Below are 22231 nucleotides of genomic sequence, written 5' to 3'. Positions count from 1 at the left end.
TCCTGAATAATGAGAAACTCTCTGTAATAATTACTTTTGAAAGTCTTGACCTGTAGCTAAGTTTAAGTGCTTTAATAGGAGTGTCCTGATTTTCAGAAGCACTGAGCACTCACAAATCAAGCCATTTTATGTAGATGACTAAGTATGGATTTGTGAGACTAATGTTAGCCATTCAGGTTTGAAAATTTTGGCCTAAATTATGAATTCCTGTTTTCCAAATCCCTCTAATTCCCCACAGATACTAATTATGGCTTGTCATAACAAATTATGGCTTGACATAAGAAAACCTTCTGAAATATTTGCTTCTCTGAAAGAATTCCACAACTGACCCTTTGCTTGTATGCCATCTGCTATTAGAGTAAAAACACTTTCTCTTTTCACTATCATTATTTTCCAGTATATCTGATGAAAACATCTGAGATATATATAGACGTATTTAGCAGCTGTCTCATATTTACTGAGAGAATAAATGGAATTTGGGACTTTTTCTCTAAGAATAAGTATGTGTTTGCCCAGTAGACAATGGTGAAGGTGTTTCTATTATAACTGTTATGAATGATTTTCATTGTTTAGCACTGTTTTGATTACTTAATCTGACTTTTTAGTGTTTTGTCATGTTGGTGTTTTAGTGTTGGTGATGCGGTTTGGGGTGGAGTCTTTTGTTCATTGGTTTTTATTTTGTAGAAGTGAGTACAAAGGAAAAATAAAAATTAACCCAGAAAATATTTTAAATATTATCTTAATCAAATATTCCCACAGTAGTTTAATTTGAAAGAAGTATTAGGGAATTAAATCTCTAGAAATATTAATAACTGGGTACCTCTCGACTGTGAGAACTACTCGCTGACTTTCCTATCATGTGTAAAGGTGGTGGACCTCAGGAGACATCTAGATAAACTTCTGAGTACTGGGGAGGAGTTCATGGTTGCAGTTGAGGTATATATTTAGGACTAATAAAGTAGGGAGGTATAGGAGAGCGGTCCAGGAAACATGGAGAATTCTTGGGTCCTTGATCTTGATGGTAAATTCCTCTAAAATGCTTCTGGACTAATATGGAGGTTTAGCAGCACAGGGAGAACTTCAGCAACTTTAGTTCATGGATGAAAAGGTGATGTCCAGAAGAGGGGATTGTGGTGAAGGGAGAACCTGTATAGAAGGGTTGGGCTTCACTTTAAATGAAGTGGGACCAAACTGCTGGCACTCTGGCAAAAAATTAACAAGGTTTTGTGGATTTTTTAAGATAGGAGCTGGGGAAAGCTGACAGAGGTTGAGGAGCACTCGGGTGGCACAAAGACTTCTGGTAGGGAGATCAGTAACAAAAGGCATCTTTGTATTAAGTAAAGTATGGGACAGAAATCACAGCAAAAATGAAGGAGGGAAATTCTGGAAAGCTAACAGGGTGTCAGACTAAAGAGTTAAATAAAAAAGAAGCAGATGGCCAACGTCTGCCCCTCCTCACCACACACTTTCCCCACACACAGACAAATCCTACAGGTGATCATATACCAACACGAAAAGTGTAAAGCAAAAAACAAAAATTTAGAATTCTTGGCAAGAAAAGAGGATATTGGCAGCATAGGCATTACGGAAGAATAGTGGAAAGACAAAAACCAATAGGATATTGTAATGCCTGGCTATGAAGTGTACAGGAAGGACAGATTAGGTCATAGAGCTGGGGGAGTAGCTTAGGGGCTATACTACTGGCCGTCTGGTCAGGAAACGGATATTGAGTGCAAAATATTGAACGAGATCAAAGAATCAACTAAGTCTAATATGGCAGTAATAATGGGTGACTTCAGCTACCTTCAGCTGGTCAAATATCACAGTGGGACAAGTTTAAGGGAAATAGTTTCTCAAATCATCACATTAAATTATTGCTTCTTTGGATAGTTAGTTCTAGAGCACACACATTGAGCGGCTATTCTTGACATAGTCCTAAATAATACATAGGAATTGGTCTAAAATAACTGATATTGAGTCACAATGGTGGCTAAAGGTCACTGAAAGTCAAAGTAATGATAACAAAATAATTAAGTTAAATGCTGTGAGGGGAGTGCCCAAAATTAAGAAGTCAGTCAAAAGATTAAAATAAAAAATAAGGAAACTAAAATCCTCAGACTCGGCATGAGAGGAAGTTTAAGCATTCTATAGTAGAACAAAGGAACAAAACAAGAAAGAGGAGTCAGAAGGCAGGAATTAATCTAATATGGTTATATGGCAAGGTTCATTAGGGATTTTTTGAGCCAAACAAGTGTCCTTCAGAAAGTGAAAATTCAACCCTGTGAAGTCAATAGAAGCATAAACTATGGCAAGCATAATGTGAGATGGAATTTTAGGAGGGCTAAGAGGGGTTGTAAAGAGCAATTAGCAAAGGAACCCAAGGCCCTACCCCAGGAAAATAAAAAGTATATCAGAAACAGGAAATCTACAGGGGAAGTAAGTAATAGGACTAACATGGATCAATTAAGGAGAATAAGGACGCTGCAGAGAAACAATGATTTTTTCATCAGTTTGTGTCACAGTGGATGTTAGGGAAATACCTACTCTATACCTACTCCTTTCAGTTAGTGAAGATGAGGTATCATCAGAAATTGATGTGTCAAAATAAGAGCAAACTGATAAAGAGTAACAAGACACAAGCAAAAGGACGAGATTGCATTTGTTCAAGAGTTCCAAAAGAGCTTAATAAAGTGAGCCAGCTGCTAACAAAAATGTGCAGTCTCATAAAAATAGGTACTATTTCAAAAAGGAAATAAAGGAGATTTAAAGACAGGGGATTAAAATGTTTAGATGCACAAAAGAACAACTGTATAAAGAGAGATTTGAAAAGTTTGGGACTGCTGCATAGACAAAAAGATGGACTTGATAGAGATACGAAAAATAATGTGTTCCTGTTGACCCTTTACAAGACCCAGCGGGCCAATCAATGAAATGGAAAGGTGAGACATTTAAAACTGTTGTTTTCAAATCAGTTAAAGCCTATTTTTTTTTTTTTTGAGAAGTGTTTTTTAGAGTGTATCACACAATATCGTTATGATGTATCAGATCACACCATACATTGTTACTTGTTTCCTGGGTAATTTTGGTTGTGGTTCTTCATTTAGCAGATCCAGGAAAATCAATTATATTACTTCCTTGTGGTTTGGAGCTAGGAGTAATAATTACCTTTACTCACAACCAGCTATATTGTGGCTACAGAGATATGAAGTGGGCTGTTACATCATTTCCTTTGTGGCACTGATAATCCCTTCTGTTAAACTTACGATACTATAAAACAGTACTATCAGAGCACATATGACTCCATATTGAACACTGTTTTAAAAAACAACAAAAAAAATGTGGGCATTTCTTTCTAGTATTACATTTTGCAGTCTATCTGATTCCTATACCTCCTGTGGTTGATTGTTGGAAGTTGGGTGCTATGTGTCTCAAGTAAAAATCAGCTAAGATGAATTTGGGACCTTGCTGTTTGTTTATGAACCAAAGAGAAGCTCCATTTGCTTAGATAATCATATTCCTAATTACATGCTAATTGAGATGGACCAAAGTCGAAACAAGAAATGCGCATGGTACTTATAGTTTCTGACAAATTCTTGTTGATCCTTAGTAACCCCTTGACTATTCGTTTCTTTCTCACAAATCTCTCAATACTTGATATTTGATTCCCCAAGGGGTTTTGTTTTTTGTGTTTTTTTTTCCCTGAAGAATTACTTAAGCCATCTTTGGGCATCAAAAATTCTCAAGAGCTTTTGAAGATCTAAGAGGATCAATGTGGATCCTTCAAACCAACTTGGAGACATTTACTGCATGATAGTAGTTTTATTGATTGTGCTGTTTTCAGTATTTCCTGTACTTAAAATAGGAAATGCCATGGGTATTGAGGGTCTGTCTAAGTATCTCAACAAATATAAAGTCAATACCATGGCACCATAAATGTTTTATTTGCTCCCCAGAGATGACCTATGAAAGTCCTTGTGGCACGCTGCATTACTGTATGTGCACTACAATCTTGTAGTGAAAGACCCCTACCTCAGAAGAGAGCAGAGAGAAAGTTCCTATAGGAACCTTAATTTTGAATGCCATGACTCTCTTGCATATATGTTAACTTTAACCTTATGTTATGGTAGCTGTACAATATTTTAATATTAATGGTACTTCCCTTAAACTTCCTTATATTCTCTTTCTCTCTATGTGCCAACTAATTTTTTTAACTGAGTGAACACAGAGTTAAGACTTAAAATGCAATTAAAAAGAGAGATAACAAATTTAGGATCTATATTATTAACATTAACGGTGACAAGTACTTTCACTGAACTGAACATACCCAGATCTGCCAAGTACATACTTGAGCTGCTACCCCTGCTACCCTGACCACACTCCTATTTTTAGTGCAAGTTCAAGCAGAGCTAGCATGGGTATATCTACATGAGCTGGGAATCACACATTGTCATGACCAGGACATGGGTGGTCAGACCTAGTGGTCAGAGCAGGAGTTGGGAATCAGGCAGGGTCAGGTTACCAGGAGGTCAGAATTTGGGACAGGCCAGAGGGTAAACTGAGGTCAGGTGTCAGGAGGCAGGCAGGGTCAGGTTATCAGGAGATCAGCAGCAGGCAGTAGGAGCTAGTATCTCAGGGTAAGTAGTCCAAAGCAGGGAGAACCCAGTTGCATGGACAACTTCCTGTTCCTGTGCTTGGTTTACATAGAAGCAGTGAACCAATCAGGACACCCAGCATTCTGCCAATCAGATTCAAGGACTGGGGTCCTCTGTCAGAGTTCAGCCCTTATCCTGGTGACAGTTAGCAGGTCACTGTGTGGCAGGTTGGTGCTTACCAAGCTATTCGGGGTGATTTGTATGGAATGCTTGTACAAATGCGGGGGATGTGTATGTTTTCCGCAGGTTCCCAGGTGTGTTTGCCTCAGGACCCTCCCAGTCAAGAAGGTACCAGAGCCTTCCACATTTCTGTTCAGAGTCCAGAATTTCGTGACCCACATATTCCTCATGGTCCTGGACTTGGCTAGGTCCTGTGAGGGAAAGTGTTTTCTGTGCAGGGTTTCAAAAATGATACATAAAACACAGCGTGCACCTTCAGAGAGTTGTCGCTCAAAAGTGACTGAATTAACCTGTCGCAGAATCTTGAAAGGGCCAAGGAATTGAAAGTGCAGTTTGCGAGCAGGTCTGTCTGTGTGGAGATGCTCTGTGGAAAGCCACAGAGTAGGTGAGGCCTTGCTATTGATACAGGTCCTCATGCCATGTGTAGTCTGCCCTTGCTTTTCCCAGGTGTTCCTTCACTTCTTCCTTGGCCCAGTGAATCTGCTGTATCAGGTCTGAGGCAGCCGGGTTGGGAGACGACATGGGTAATTGCAGGTGGAATCAGGGATGGTACCCATAGTAGGCAAAAAAAAAAAAAAAAAAAAAAAAAGGCGAGGGGAGGCTTTGTCCAGTATGCACATGGTCTGCATTGTTGTAGGCAAATTATGTGCAGGGGAGACATTAAAACCAATCATCCTGGGGGCAAGTGATGTAGCAGTGCAGATATTGCTTAAGGATCTGGTTGGCCTTTTCTATTTGGCTGTTGGACTGGGGATGGTCAGCAGAGGAAAGATGTGCGGACTTCCAGCAGATGACGGGCCTCCCACCAGAATTATGCTGAGTATTGGACCCTCCCAATCGGAAATAATGTATTCCAGAGGTGGACTTCATGGATAATCCATAGCTGGGCTGTCTCATCAGTAGAGGGCAGGCCTGTGCAAGGAATGAAATGGTCCATTACTGTCAAAATTGTTGGACTCTGGTAATTCTACAATAAAGTCTACAGCAATGACCGTCCACAGTCAAGATAAGGTGTCCAAAGGCTGGAAGAGACTGCAGGGCTTGTGGTGTGGTATCTTGGCATGGGTACAAACTCTGCCGGAGGCAACGAATGACTGCATCATCAGGTGCATCTGGGGCCACCAAAAGGAGTGGGATATTAGTTTTTGGATTTTGAAGTGCTCCAAATGTCCTGCTAGAGGAAAATCATGGCATAATTTCAGGACTGCAACTATTGTGGGTCCAGGGCAACATAGATATGGTCTCTTACATATGTGATCCCTTCCCGGGAGTTATGCAGCTGCTTGTGGACAATAGCTTGTTCATCAAGTGGAATTCCTGAGGCAGAGCGTATCAATCTGAGTATATCCTGGTGATGAACTGAACTGAGAAAATTACGGAACTTGAGAATGAGGGATGGTTTCTGGACAGGGCCTTATGGGCTGGTACTGTGTCTTCGTGACAGGGCATCCTCCATGTCATTTTTTTTTTATCTGGGGCACGGTGATAATAAAATTGAATCGTGAGGAAAAATAGGGCCCACCGACGCTGCTGTTGGTTTATGGCTTTTGCATGAAGTAGATAATTCCAGGTTTTTATGGTCAGTGAATACCTGGACTGGGTGGTGAGCTCCTTCCTGGTAGTGTTGATATTCTGCAAAGGCAATTTTTATCGCCAGGAGTTCCTTATCAAGAATTTCATAGGTTAATTTTGCGGGAGTTAATTTCCTTGAATAATAAGTGCACTGGTGTAACACTTGTTTGGGACCAACTTGCTCGGAGAGGTCTGCCCTGATTGCTATACTGGAGGCATCAGCTTCTATATGAAGGTTTGTGTGGCAGTGAGATCTTGTTCTTGGATAAGGTTTGTAGCAGTGATGTTACAGACTACTGGCTTGTAAAGTCTCCGATAACTTCCAAGAGATAGGAAGGTCCTCAGTCCATTGATCAGAATGCTTCTTTTAGCGTAAGTCCATAGTCCAGAGATCAGAGCAGGAAAGAGCCACAATGGAGATGCTCTCAGGGTCTTTTATACCTTCTCCCATGTGGGGAATGCTCTCTGTCTTAATTTGTAAAAAATTACAGGTGCAAGATGGAGTCCAAGGTCACATGAGCAGTCATATGCCCTTGCTTCCTTTGATGACTCACCGGAGCAGCTATTATCCATGTTCTGGCAAAGGTATCTGCAGGAAGAGCCATCTGGGAAGAACGAGTTTCTTCTGTGGGCCATTGTGAGAGTCAATTGCCTTTGATGGGTCATCAACACAAAGCTGTCTGGCTTCAATGTAGATTTTATCTGGTGATTGTTGCCCAGGAATACACTACGTATATAGGATGCCAGTACATAGTCAATATTTATAACTTCAGATAAAAATTATACATGGTTATAAACAGGATAATCATACTCAGCAAATCATAACTTTTCCATTGACACCTTAGATGACATACTTCGTACAAGATTTGTTGCAATTGTATAACAGTGATCTCAACATTGATATATATGGTCATATTTCAATCATACAGCATCACAGTAGGAAAGACAAGTTTCAGCTGAATGAATGCTGGGCCTAAGGAGACCAGTGGAATTGGGTATTTTTCCAGAGGAAAGCAGTGAGGGGCTCAATTTGTTTTGAAAAGTTCAGGATAAATCGTTGATAAAAATGGGCTAATTACCAGGGCGCATTGCAGGTCATGTACTCTGTGGGGAGCCTTGGACATCCTGGGCCTTCCATGGGTCCATCTGGACCCCTTCTGGGGATAAGAAAAAGCCCAAGTACTCCATGGAGGCCACATCAAAGGCATATTTCTTGAGCTTGGCATAAAGGCCATGCTGCCATAAGCGTTCCAGAACAGCTAGGAGGTGAGCTGTATGCTGTTCAGAGTAGTCCGAGAAAATCAATGTTATCTAGATAGATGCGTTCCAGAACAGCTAGGAGGTGAGCTGTATGCTGTTCAGAGTAGTCAGAGAAAATCAATGTTATCTAGATAGATGACTACATATTGGTCCAATATGTGTTGGAACACATCATTTATAAAATGTTGGAAAGTGGTTGGGGAGTTGATCAATCTGAAGGGCATTACAAGATAGTCACAGTAGCCACAGTGGGTTCAAAAGGCAGTCTTCAACTCGTCCCCTTCCCTGATTCACATGAGGTTGTACAGTCCCCGTAGGTCGAACTTAGTGAATATATGGGCAGTCTTCATGCGATACAGTAACTTGGGAATCAGGGGTAGCAGGTAACGATTCCTGATAGTTATCTGATTCAATGCATGATAATGAATACAGAGTTGGAGACTGCTATGTTTCTTCTTGACAAAAAGTACTGGTACGCCAGCCAGGGAGATTAACTTGCGGATAAACCACGGGGCCATATTCTTCTGGAGGTACTCTCAGAGTGCTGTCAGCTCAGGTTCTGACATAACATAAACTCATCAGAAGGGTATTTTTGGGCAGTCATGGTCCCAGTGCAGAGGTAGAGTTTCCACATGCTTCTTTTCCAAAACATCGGACTAGTCTTGGTATTTTGAGAGGAGTTCAGATGTAGCTTCAAAGGAAGATTCTGCCTGGATAGCTGCCCCCATCTAAGCCTCTCGAGGTTTGGATGCTGGGACAGGAGGCCCTGGTTGCCAGCATTGCAGTCTACAAAAATCCAATGGAAAACAGACTTCCTGTGTTTGTCACTAAATGAGCAGACCGTAGAGGTCCAACCAGTAGATACTGAGGATCAGGGAAAAGTGTGGTGAATGGATCACACCAAATTGTAACATTTCTCTGTGCCCTGAATCATGACCTTCAGTGGAGCTGTTTCCTCTGTTACTGAACCAGAAGAAAAGGAGGAACTGTTAATATTTTCTATAAGGTTAACAGTGATCTTGGATTGCAGGGAATCCGCAGGATTTGGGCTGCCTCTGCATTGATGAAGCAGTCAGATGTGCCTGAGTTCATGAGGGCTGGTAAAATGGGATTTTGCAGGGGTACCCCGGGTATGTGCAACTAGACTGGCACCTGCAAATGGGGAGCCCTTGGGTGAAAAACTGGGTGCATTCCAGTCAAGACCAATGGGCGGGGGAGCTCTTTTTCCTGATTCCTTGGAAACAGGGCAGTCAGGAATGGAGGGGTGTCTACTCACTGCTGTAGAAGCAGAAACTGTGCTGGAATCATCATTCCTTTTCTTTGGTGGTGAGCAGTCGTTGGCCCACACCCACCTTCAATGGCTCAGCAAAAGGCAGCGGTGAAAAGGTACCTGCACTGGAGAGTTGCAAGACCCCCATTTTTTCCTCTCTTCATTCCAGTAACTGATTGTCTATATGGATGTTGAGATCCACGAGGGCATCCAGACTTGTGGGTGAGTCTACTCGGGCTAATTCATCCTTAATTTCTTCTTGCAGGCCCCACAGTACCTCTATGCTGCCTTGTTCCAATTTGTATTGGCTGCGAGGCATCGCAGCTGTGCAGCATAGGAGGCTACAGTGCCCTGCCTTGGCAGCCTCCGCTGTTTGTGGTTAATGTGGTTATCCAATAGTACTGACATGCCTTGGAGGAAGACCTCCTAGTTTGACACTACTGGGCTATCACACTCCAAGAAGTGGGAGGCCCAGTCTAAGGCTTCCCAGGACAGCGGCTGATAACCAGGCTCACCTTTGCATAATCAGTATTATAGGACTGTGGGTGCATCATGAATAGGAGGCGGTACTGTTTTATAAAACCCTGGAACCACTGGGGATTGCCATCAAACCATTCTAGCAGTAGTGTTGGCCAATTTTGGTTAGACATATTCCTGTAAATTTAATCACATGACATAATCTTTAATTCCTGGAGACTCTGGGACAATCCTGGAGGGTTGGCAACCCTATGGCATTGGTATTGGGGAATAGAGCTGCATGAGCTTTGTTTTCAGCAAGCAACTGCATGATGGTCCTGCAAAAATTGGTTCTCCGAGGTCTACTGGATGACATGGGCCTTTAGGGTTTGGTTATCTACCTGAAGGTGGGTACCTACTCAAGCGTGTCTGGTGCTCCCAAAGGGTGAGCCAGGTCTATGCTTCTGACTCCAGAACCACTCCTGTGGCCTATGTGGTCAACACAAACCTTCACAACCAGGATGTGGGTGGTCTGACCTAGTGGTCGGGAGTCAGGCAGGGTCAGGTTACCAGGAGGTCAGAGTCCGGGACAAGCCAGAGGGCAAACTGAAGTCAGGTGCAAAGAGGCAGGCAAGGTCAGGTTGCCAGGAGATCAGCAGCAGGCATCACAGGGGAAGAAGTCTAAAGCAGGGAGAACCCAGTTGCATGGACAACTTCCTGTTCCTGTGCTTGGTTTATATAGAAGCTGTGAACTAATCAGGATGCCAAGCATTATGCCAATTAGATTCCAGGACTGGGGTCTTCTGTCAGAGCTCAGTTCCTATTCTGACAACAGTTATCTTGTTACTGGGTGGCAGGTTAGCGCTTGCTAGCTCTGAAGAGCTCTGTGGAACAAGGTTCAAGACCCACAGTCCCTGAACACACCCTGCTCCACATGCAGACATAGCGTCAGAGTTGTACAATGATAAGGAGTGTATATCAAAATAAAACTAATATAAGTAAAGAACGGAGGAAAACACGTATTCAGCCAAATGGGATGATACAAAAAATGCAGGAATTGTATTGATAATTGGCTTGATTTTCAGAGATGCTCAGGAACCCCAACTTCCATTGAAGTCAATGTGTATGTGCAGAATTGTTGAATATCTATTGTATGTTTTATCTAAGTCCAAAGCTTGCCTTTACTGATTAATAGGCCACATTCGCTTTTAATAATACTGTTGCATGTCAATGGGAGAGGCTTAACTATATAGGTCAATACAAATTACCTAAAACCTCATATTAAAATAAAAAGAACCGTCATCATTTTTAAACATAAGGCAAAAGAAGCAATAATACAAGACTTGCATTTGATACAAGACAAATGGTATAAGGAATGACACAAGAAAAAACATGTTGAGACCATGCTTTCTTCTCATCAGCTAATAGTGAGAGAAGAGAGGATGACACTTTAATTTCTAAGACTACCACATTTCCATTAGATAGGACTACATGGGGAACAAGTATTTGATAATGGGCTCTTCAGTCTAGTAGACAAAGGTATAACATGATCCAGTGATCTAGAGAAATCAGAGAATCTAGAGAAATTCAGATTGGAAATAAGGTGTAAATCATTAACAGAGAGGGTAATTAACTTTTGGAACAGTATACCCAGGGTCATGGTGGATTCTCCATCACTGGTCATTTTAAAATCAAGATTAGGTGGTTTTTTTAAAGGTACACTGTAGTTCAAAGGCATTATTTTGGGGAAGTTCTAGGGCCTGTGTTACCCAGGAGGTCAGACTTGGTGATCATAGTGGTCCCTTTTGGTCTTAGCATCTCTGAATCTATGAAAATGAGGGATAAAATGGCTGATGCTAAAGGCCAGAAGATCACAAGAAAATCCGTCATTGACCAAGTCATAATCTTAGTGGATTTCCTCCTAATACTAGCTTGATTTGCAAAAGGTCAGATGAAAGTTGGTTAGGACTCTAACTTGACATCTAGTATAGTAAAATATGAAAACATTTAGATCCAGGCAAGCAAACTATGAAGAAGAAATTCAAAAAATTATTAAATACAGTGGAACCTCAAAGATACGAACACCAGAGTTGAGAAGTGACTGGTCAACTGCACACCTAAGTTGGAACTGGAAGTAAGCAACCAGAAGTAAACAATCAGGCAGCAGTGGAGACAAAGAAAGTAAATACTGTACTTTAACTGTATTGCATCTTAAAGGTAGACACATCTGGGCTTTCACAACATTCTCTTTGAACTGGATCTGAGCCCGCTGTGTACTGTTTCTCCAGGTGCACGATCAGCCTCAGGGCTGCCTTGCTCATCACCCCTCTGCCATCTCCCAGTGGGGCATGCCAACCCCCCACTGCCAGCCCAAGGCAGCCTGAGCAGGCAGATCAGGAGCAGCGCTGGGATCTGCATTGCTTTCCTATAAGCCGCAGACGCTCTTTTCACCCCCCCTTCAGCTGGGATGGAGACAAGCTTATATGGCTCAGTCCAAGCCCAGGAAAGAAACTACCGCAGCTGGAAGTGCTGATGCTGCAAGGAAGCTGCCAGTGTTGGGGTGTGAGTTGCTGCTTTTGTGGCTGGAGCCTGTCCTGGAGCGTGAGCTGCTGAAGCCAAGCTGCTGCCGGCACGCTGTGCTCTCAAGGAGCATCTCTGTTTTAAAGAGCCACAGCCTGCACCGAACGCCCACTGATGTGGCCCAAGCTTTGCCCATGGCTGTGCTCCTGGGTCTTGGCAGCACCCCTGGGAGCACAAGGGGCAGGGGAGGGAGGGTCACTGGTGGCGGACTCTCAGCCACTGCCTCTGCAAGCCCTGGAGAAAGGCAGGTGTGGGCTAGCACTTGTAGTGCCCAGGGTGCAGGTCAGGCCCGCCCGGCTCAGCCCAAAGATAAGACACAGAAGTAGAGCAGGGAGCTGCTTGCAAACCAGGCATTGCTCCCAGGTTCCTGAGGGCCAGGTGCCATCTTTGCAGAGAGCTCTCCCTACCTCAGCTGAAAGGCACTGACTGTAAGGTAAATAAGAGCACGGGGTAGTAATGGAAGAGCATCCCCTCAACTGAATCAGCCTCTTTGGCTTCTTTGAAAATGTCACCCTTAGTTCTTATCCTGTATTTAGAGGCTTCTTGGGAAGTTTAATGTGACATGTTATTGGCCTTGCAGTAAAAGCACATTTGAGGGCAGCTCTCTGGCCTCTGAAATGATTTCAAGCACTGTATTGTATGACTAAGCAAAATGGCAAGTAGTGGGAAGCTCAAATGTGTCACACTTTCAATTGACACAAAGCTAGAAATACTAAAAAAAACCTCAATGTTGGTGTTAGCATCAGCAAAATAGCAATAGAATATGACATCGGAAAATCACTGATATTCACAAAAGTCAGGAAGAAATAAAGCAATTTGCAAAAGAAGCCAAAGACAGTGGAGCAGTAAAAAGCAGGTGTATTGTATGCAAAGATGCTGCTACTGCTACTTTTGATAAGGCAATGCACCTGTGGTTTGCAAGAGAGATCAAAAGGCACTCCTATAAGTGGTGTGATGGCTACAGAAAAGGCAAAGTTACTCTTCCAAGAAATGTATCCAGACAAAGGTGAGGACCATTTTAAAGCAAGCATAGGGTGGCTCTGTCAGTTCAAAAATTGGCATGGAATGCAGCAGTTGGGGATGCAAGGAGAGTCTCTGACAGCTGACTCGAATGCCACTGGTGAATTTAAAAACACTTTCAAATAATTTATTGAATAGCATGAACTTACCCAGGACCAAGTGTTTAACTGCAACGAGACAGGCCTGTACTTGCACCTGCTTCCAGAGAAGACTCTGGCAGACAGTTCAGAAAAACAGGCGAAGAATTTCAAATCCAGTAAAGATCAAGTCACATTGATGGCTATTGCTAATGCAAGTGGGATCTCCATCTTTCACTGTGGTTCATTCACAAAAGTGCAAAACCTCACTGCTTTGCAAACCTCATTACGTCAGCTCTACCTATCCATTATTACAGCTTGAATGGATAAAGGCATTTTCTCTGTCTGGTTTTTTAAACACTTTTTTCCACTTGTGAAAGATTACCTTACATCAAAATCTTTACCTATTCGAGCTCTGCTACTGATGGATAATGCTCCATCTCATCCTGCCATTGACAAGCTTTTGATGGAAGATGGAAGCATTCAGTGTTTGTTTTTGCCTCCAAACATCACAAGTCTCATTCGGCCAATGGACCAAGGCATTACGCACAACATGAAACGTTGATACAAGCGAAACCTCTTATGACGATTATTACTGGGATCAATGCAGTTTGAATCTTGCACAGATTTTCGTAAACAGCTGACAGTCAAAGATGCTGTCTACATGTGTGCTGAGTCCTGGAGTGAGATTGGCTCTGAGTCTTTGAGACACTCATGGAATGCACTTTGGCCTGGTATTGATAACACTGAACCAGGTAATTTGGAAAATAATGATCAGATGGAAATTAATCAAGTACATTTTTCTGAAGAGTGACAGCTTTTGGATATCACTATGGCGGAACAGGAAGAATGGCTAAACGCAGATAAATGTGGGAATGGATACCCTATTCTTGGCAACCATGAGATAATTGAATTGGTACGAGAAACAGCATAAGCGGACAGTGACACTGAAAATGATGGTGACAAGGAGGGGGAGAACATCAAGAAGATTCCACACATACAAGCAGAAGAGTGCTTCGCTACCTGTCTTCAATGGCTTGAATAATACCCTGAAGCTACACCGATAAATCTAATGATGCTTCAAGAGCTACACACCTGGGCAGTCAAAAAGCCTGTTAGCAACTTCAGACAGATACCATGAAAGATTTTTTCAAGTCTACATAGTTTATCCTGTTGTACTTAAGCAGGAAAGTTAAGTTTGGATACTTTTTTTTGTACTTAATCATTGTAAAGATTAGTGCCGGTAAGTTTTGCTGGAGCATTTTTTTTAGTGCTATTGAATGGACATAAAGAAAAGGAGTACTTGTGGCACTTTAGAGACTAACCAATTTATTTGAGCATAAGCTTTCTTGAGCTACAGCTCACTTCATCGGACATGTAAATCTGTGGGCTTTTGTGTTGGCATTTTTTTTATGGATGATGAACCACTAAAAAAGAAGCAAGAGAAATTACTTAAAAATGAAATCCAGTACTGTGTTAAACGTAAAGTACTCATAAAAAGAAAAAAGGTAAAGTTTAATAAATAAAGATTTGACAAGTTAAGGAAACTGTTTTTGTACATTTCATTTAAATTAAGATAGTTAAAAGCAGCATTTTTCTTCTCCATAGCAAAGTTTCAAAGCTGTATGAAGTCAATGTTCAGTTGTAAACTTTTGAAAGAACAACCGTAACGTTTTGTTCAGAGTTATGAACATTTCAGAGTTACAAACAACCTCCATTCACAAGGTGTTCGTAACTCTGTGGTTCTACTGTAATATTAACTCAGTAGATGCCTGAGGATGGCAGCACCCCATCGAATTATATCTTCTGGGCCTGGTTTCCATGGCCTTAAACTATGCAAAGTGAATACAAAGTGGGGGTAAGACTCTCCAAAATCAGAATGGTAGCAAGTTGCATCCGCATTGCATTTAATTTTCAGAAGATGTAAATGAGCACAGCAAGGTGTGACGTAGTGAAGTATTAGGCCCTTTGTTCCTTCTCCATAATTTATTTTTCCCTGATGGATAATGAGAGTAAACATTAGCTCCTTCATTAGGATGGTATGGGGATAGGTGGTGTTACTTCATGAGACAATGTGTCCATAAGGATCACCCTCAAAACTGATAGGATGCTTGTAGGGAAGAGACCATGAAGACTCAGTCATTCTCCTTGTTATTTTCTATTTTGGAAACCCCAATATTTCTTTGTGAGAAAAAAATCAACTTTTTGGCCAATTCCATTGTTTTGGGGCTAATTGATAAGCATTGCATCACTCCAAAAACAGAAACAGAGGATGGAACTAAATATACGGGCGTGAGGATTAGTAACTCTGGAAAGCAAATATAAGAGTGATAAGGATTCCAGCATATTAGACAAACCATCACTCCGAGAGGGAAAACTCTCAGCCTGTCTCGCTGACATCTCTGCCTGGATATTCAGCATTTCACTCAGGCCCATATTTCACTCGAACCTCTCTCTAGGACCCTGGATATGTCTAAATCTTGCATATTCTTTCTGCATAAGATATGGCCTTGCCTATCCATCCACACACCTAAAACTTTCATCCAGGCTATAATCATCTTGCATATTGATTTCTGAAACATCTTTTTCTCTGGTCTTTACAAATACAACCTTGCTCCACTGATATCCATTCAGAATGCTGCTGCAAAGATCATTTCCCTAAACCATCACTTTGACCATGTCATCCCTCTTTTTGCATTCCTCCCCTGGTTCCTTCTTCTCTATCATACATGAAAGGTGAACTACTTTTCTTCACTTGTAAGGCCCTTCATGGCCTATCCTCACCCTAACTGCCATCTGTCATTCAGTATTGAGATGTTGACTCCTGCCTCTGATAGGCCTATGATGTCAGCCTCCATCATGCACTTGTTAAATTTTCAAACGAACAACTTCATGCTTTCTCCCACGTTGCCGCTCTGACACTTGGGAAGAGCTCCCTCCTTAAAGCTCTCCTTTGCCATGAAGCTTACAAAAAACTTGACAATGGTTAGGTTGCTGGTGTGCTGAAACCACTGCCTGTCACACTGACCAATATTCATAGATTCCAAGGCCAGAAGGGACCTTTGTGGTCATCTAGTCTGACCTCCAGTATTACACAGACCATAGAACTTCCCTAAAGTAATTCCTAGACTATCTATTTTACAAAAATATCCAATCTTGATTTGAAAATTGTCAGTGATGAAGAACCGACCACGCCCCTTGATACATTGTTCCAGTGATTAATTACTCTCACTGTTGTTATCTCATTGTTTCCTTGTACTCCTCCCTAAGTCAGTCTATCTATCCATCTGTTGTCTTTTTTCTCATACTTAAATTATAAACTCTTTGGGTCAGGAACTGTTTTTTTGTTCTGTGTTTGCACAGCACCTAGTCCAATGGAGCCCCCAACCATGACTGGGATGCCTAGGTTTGACAAGAACAGAAATAATAATAATAAAATCAACACCGTATCAACTACGAAAATGAGGGGGAAACATGACTACATCTCAAACAAACCTCCTGTGTGAGTGAGAAAAAATTAGATAGATTGATACCAAAGAAAAAAGCTTTTATTACTTAACGTAAGCGCAAAAAGGGGCATATGGCATATGATTCCACAAAGAGAAGAATTTGCCAAGTGTCATAAGCAGCAGTCTATGTTAACCAAAAAAGAAATTAGAGACAATGAAGAGGAGAAAAATCCTTTAGCCCTGACTAGTTCTTATAGAGTTTTATAGCTATTTTATGATTGCTAATGTTCTTTCTAAACATTTCATTTAGGCCTCAGTTCAATAAAGCCAAGCACGTGTTCAACTTTAAGCACATGCGTGTTCTCCTGGCTTTGAGTTCAACATGTACTTACCTGCTTTCCTGCATTTGGACTTAAAAGAATTAACAAAATCAACATGGATCAAGAAAATCTTCCTTATTAAGAGTAAGAAGAAAAGAGGCTGAATTTTCAAGAATATTATTGGGTAGCTAACAGCCTTTCCTTCTCTGATGTCTTCCATCAGATATGCTTTGCACTTCCAACTGCCAGCTAAACAGAGTAACCTCAGAAAATGAGAAATAGATGGCCTAACTTTTTGACACTAATTGTTTAGCAGTGAGATTTTCCTAGTCATCCCCTCTATTAAAATTAGAGACCCATAACTTTGTCCACACCCTAACAGATAATCCACTACCAAACTGGTCAATACATCAGAAATTTAAAAATTGGCTGGCAGGAGCTTATCTATATTTAGACTTTCTTTAACAAAATAAATGGTTCTAAAAATTCTGATTATGTCATTAAAATACCAGTGTTAGAACAATGGAAAAAATATAAATGGGTATCTAGAGGAAAAATACACATCTACCTGGGATTTGGAATTAGAAAAACCATCAGCGTTTTATGTTACCCGGGAAAGAATTTTCTGTAGTATCTGGCTGATGAATCTTGCCCATATGCTCAGGGTTTAGCTGATCGCCATATTTGGGGTCGGGAAGGAATTTTCCTCCAGGGCAGATTGGAAGGCCCTGGAGGTTTTTCGCCTTCCTCTGTAGCATGGGGCACGGGTCACTTGCTGGAGGATTCTCTGCTCCTTGAGGTCTTCAAACTACAATTTGAGGACTTCAATAGCACAGATATAGGTGTGAGGTCTTTTTTAGGAGTGGTGGGTGAAATTCTGTGGCCTGCATTGTGCAGGAGGTCGGACTAGATGATCATAATGGTCCCTTCTGACCTAAATATCTATGAATCTATGTTAATGGTAATTAGATATTTGTTTCTTGATTAAAAATAAAAAGGAAAAACAAAAATTCTGTTTATGATTTATGACAGGTCCACTGAAGATATACCCTTGGTAGAGTATATGTCATGTATGCCATATAAAACACACACAGAGACCAAAAAACGTGTAATTACCCTCTTAAAGGATAATAGCAGAACACTGTATAGTTTGTTCCCTAGCAAGTTCAAGAGCAATTGAATAATGGCAGAAAAAACAGGAGAATATATGTTACCCTTAGGTCTTTAATATCTTTATGTAAGGTAAATGCTTAAAAATGTGGTGTTATTTACGACTCTCTTTTCGAACATTTATATACCTTATTTGAAATTAATTGCTTTAAAACTGAAGAAAATAATCAAGGGCGTGTGAAACCATTCAATGTCTATACTGGCTAAAAACGTGCTTACTGGAGGTTTCATCCACAGCTGCATGGAGGGTGGTTTGAGGGGCGTGCCAGTGAATCTGTGACTATGCAGAGCCACCTGTCAAATCCATGGCTTATCATGTCAGGTTACTATTCTTTGGTGCAGATTTAGCCCTGCTGTCTGGCATATTTGAAGGGGTGAGTGTCAGGGCGGAGCCAAGGCTTTGTCCACTTCCTGTCCACTCCCTGCCTATTATTATTTATTATTAGTAGTAAATAATTATATTATGATAGTACCCAAAGGCTTAGGGCCCCATTGTGATGGGTGCTATACAAACACAGAAAAGAACCAATCACTGTCCAAAGGGTTTAAAAGCTAAAGATGGTGGGAGCTCATCTACTCGGACTTAACTCTGCACACCAGGAGCCAAGATCTAAATGCCTATGCATTCAGTAAGAATATTTGCAGTAAAGCCTTCTAGTGATTCTCAGTAATATTACAACTTGGGGATTAAACTGAAAAAAAAATGTCAACATTTTCAAACTGAAGTACTTAACATTAGACACAAAAAACCTTATTCAAGCATTTATTTAGATATATAAGTAAGTTTTAGGTGTCTAACATTAAGGTACTTCATTTTGACAATGTTGGCCTGCAGGTAATTGAAAATTTTAGTGAATGAATATTTTTCATAATGTCTTTTTGTGACAGTATTGATGTTGCCTATTTTCCTCTTGAGTCTACTAATTAATTGTATTTGTGGTTTACATATGTGCTTTTTTAGGTGCGGCACAATGGACTTATCATGGAAATGGATCATCCAACAGTAGGGAAGATAGCTGTCCCAGGTTGGAATATTTAATTTTTCTTTCTAAATAGAACTTTTAAAAAAAATGAAGTGATGTGCCCTGGCATTTCAGTCTTGTGAATGGATGTTTGACTGACAGTTGACACCTGTGCTCATGTTTGTTCTAGTAGCAGGGAAATGGGTATGTATGGGACGAGTTCATGTATTTTGTAGTTTGCTTCTCCTAAAATATGAACATGAATTTGATAGTGTTTGCAAACCCCCACTGTTAGAAATATGATCATTAAAGCACCTATATGAATATTTTTTTGATTTAGGTTTACTCTGAGTATTGCGTAAACTCTGCTTTTAGGCCTTTTTTTTGTAAAAACAAAACAAAAAAGGGGCCACTCATCCTGAAGCACGGTCTTTTGCTTGACAGCAGGCTCTGCAGTGAAAAAGTCTGGTTAGCTGTTCTTAACTTCTTTACCAAGGAGTTTCTGAGATCTGTAGGAGATGGAAAAAGTCCCTTTATGTTTTTCCTAATTGAGACTGGACAAGCTATCATAGTTGGACTAAGTCTTCCTCCACTGAGGTAAATGGTAAACTCTTATTGATTTCAATAGGAACAGTTAGGTCAATCCTGAACACTCAAATCTTGCTGCTTCCCTACACCTTCCTTTCTCACAAATTTCCCTTTCCCCCCTCCATGAAGAGCATCTTTCAGCTTTATTTTTATAATGTCACCTCTTTATGTAAAAACTTTCAGTGCCAAATACCAGCCTCTGATACATGCATCCAATTCCCATCAATTTCAGCTCAGTTGCACACACATAGCTGTAGGAATAATTTGACCCATAAAGTTTTTCTTAAGTTGCACATCCTGGAGTCACACTGGGTTACAGAAAAGAGTTTTTTGAGAGGAATGAACCCCATATCATTTTATGTTTTCCTGCATGAATAATTTTTTTGTATGCTTCATTTTTGGTCTTTGTCACACATTGTGTCCCACATTTGGACCTCACCGGATTGAGAAATTTGGGAGAAAATACTCTGATATGTTTCCACAATTCAAATGAGCATTTATGAAAATGTACCTCTTAATATTTTACTCTTCATGAAAAAAGTTAAATCCCTTTTGTCTGTCTAAAATGAAAAGGCAAGCAAGGTTTTTGGTTTCAATTAAAAAAAAAAAACAGGTAGAAAAGCCTTGCAGATGGCAACAGGAAAAGTGTGTAAATTTTCATGTTGCATGCAGTACATAATCTATCTTTGGGAAAGAAAATAGTCCTTCAGGGGCGAAGTTAAACTGCAAGAAGAGAAAGGAGATGAAAGGAATGTTCTAATGTCTGTCAGCAGAGATAGAAAGCACTGGCAAGAAAGAAAGTTTTCACATAGGTAAGCTACAGCACTTCCCAAATCCTTAGGTTTTTTTTTACTTTATTAAAACTAAAAACTCGTGACAGTGCAGTGAAACTAAAATAAATCATTTTATTCTCTAATGGTTTGCCATTTAGATGGGCTTCTATGAAGGGCTTTTTGTATTAAAGCAGATGGCTGAAATGATCATTGGACAGTTGAGCAGGAAAAGCAGAATTACTTCCTATCTTGGCATGGAGCAGGGGAATGAGGGTAAACATAATGACACTGTATGGCTCTACCCATAACTTAGAAATGACATTAAGAGCTTGATTACTGTTGGTGGTAGAACTTAGGAGCATCCTCCATTACTCAGGTCAGAGATATATCTTTGGCTTAGAATGAAAACTGCACTAAAGCAACCTCCAGTAGGCAACTCCATCCTCAATATCCATTAAAAAGTGTTTCTGAGACGTTTCCAGTGCAATTATATTCAACTGTTAGATAGAGACCACCTCCATTGTATGAGTGGTTTCTACTTGAAGCTGCTTAAGACAGTTTTTAATATAGATGCTGGACAATGAGTCTTATATTTCAAAAACATATATCCATAATAGTATTGGGGGGAGGCTATCAGCCCTAGACCAAACTGGAGTGTTATCTCTGATCCACATCTAGACAAATTTTTACCAAATGAAATGGGTGAAGCAGACATCACACCTGAAGTTCTTGACTGATAGTCTTTTGTGTTGCTAAGCAAAGTTACGAATGCAGCAATACACTTATTAGGAATAAGTGAGTACTCACACTAGAAGATTTTTATCATTGAACTTTGTGGCTGGCCTCCGTCTTTCTATTATATTGGGTTGAACCACATATATTGGGTTGAACCAACACCCTTATCCACACACCCCCACACTGTGAGTGAGTTCAAATACAGATCTGGGTCTTCAATTGGGGCAAAATCTTGGCTCCATTAAGTTAATAGGAATTTTGCCATTGAATTCAGTGAAGCCAGGATTTCACCTTTGAATTTTTTGATGTAGGCCAGGGGTTCTCAGACTTTTGTACTGGTAACCCCTTTCACATACCAAGCCTCTGAGTGCGTCCCCCCGCCCCCCCCCCCCATACATTAAAAACACTTTTTAATATATTTAACACCATTATAAATGCTGGGGGCAAAGTGGGGTTTGGGGTGAAGACTGACAGCTCTCAACCCCCCATGTAATAACCTCGTGATCCCCTGAGGGGTCCCAGTCCCCAATTTGAGAACCCCTGATGTAGGCCCATCTCTTGATTTTAATTATCTTTTGAAAATTGCTTATAGGGCTACTACATTTGGTTTTTCTTCCATTTAAAGTCAGGATTCTGAATGTTTCCTTCTTGTTGTAGTCCCCAGTTGAGATATACTGTATGCCAATGAGAGATGGCAGGCATTAGTTCTCTATGTTTTCCCATGCTCTTTAGGTATTTAAGACTTAGAACAACACATCAGGTGTTGATGGGTTTTCGTGGTGGAGGAGGTAAATTGGTAGAAATATATTTGTATTCACTTACATTGCTTTTAGTCAAGATATAACTTAATAGTTTGGTATTTTCTACTTCTAGACGGGTGGTAATATTACTGTTTATTTAAGGACGTCTTTGTACATACATGCTACTGCTATTAGTAAAAGTATTGTTAAGATCTTCTTGTATAGATTTAGATATATATCTTAGATATAGAAGAAAGAAGCTCATTTGTTCTGACTGGAAAGATGGTTGTGCAGAAGGCTGTAAGAGAATTTTTAAAAAGATGAATAAAAATATGTATGGTTCTTTGCACGTTGATTGTTTTTACCTGGTCTTAATTAACATCTTCATTCAGCACTCAGATACCACAGCCATAGATGCCATATACGA

At 40.7% G+C, this 22231-nt stretch overlaps 1 protein-coding gene across 4 annotated transcripts in view; it reads left to right on the top strand.

Annotated features, from left to right (window-relative positions):
* Positions 1-22231, top strand: part of SUGCT (succinyl-CoA:glutarate-CoA transferase) — a 492934-nt gene that overhangs the window by 408030 nt on the left and 62673 nt on the right. For all 4 annotated transcript variants that reach the window (XM_073332837.1, XM_073332839.1, XM_073332838.1 and 1 more), the window contains one exon: positions 18968-19031. In XM_073332837.1, the coding sequence (XP_073188938.1) occupies positions 18968-19031 (64 nt within the window). The remainder of the gene's footprint in view (positions 1-18967; positions 19032-22231) is intronic.

The sequence above is a fragment of the Lepidochelys kempii genome, chromosome 2, assembly GCF_965140265.1.
Source record: "Lepidochelys kempii isolate rLepKem1 chromosome 2, rLepKem1.hap2, whole genome shotgun sequence".
NCBI classification, from domain to species: Eukaryota; Metazoa; Chordata; order Testudines; family Cheloniidae; genus Lepidochelys; species Lepidochelys kempii.
The sequence above is the reverse complement of the archived record's forward strand: the minus strand, read 5'-3'. Positions and strand labels throughout refer to the sequence as shown.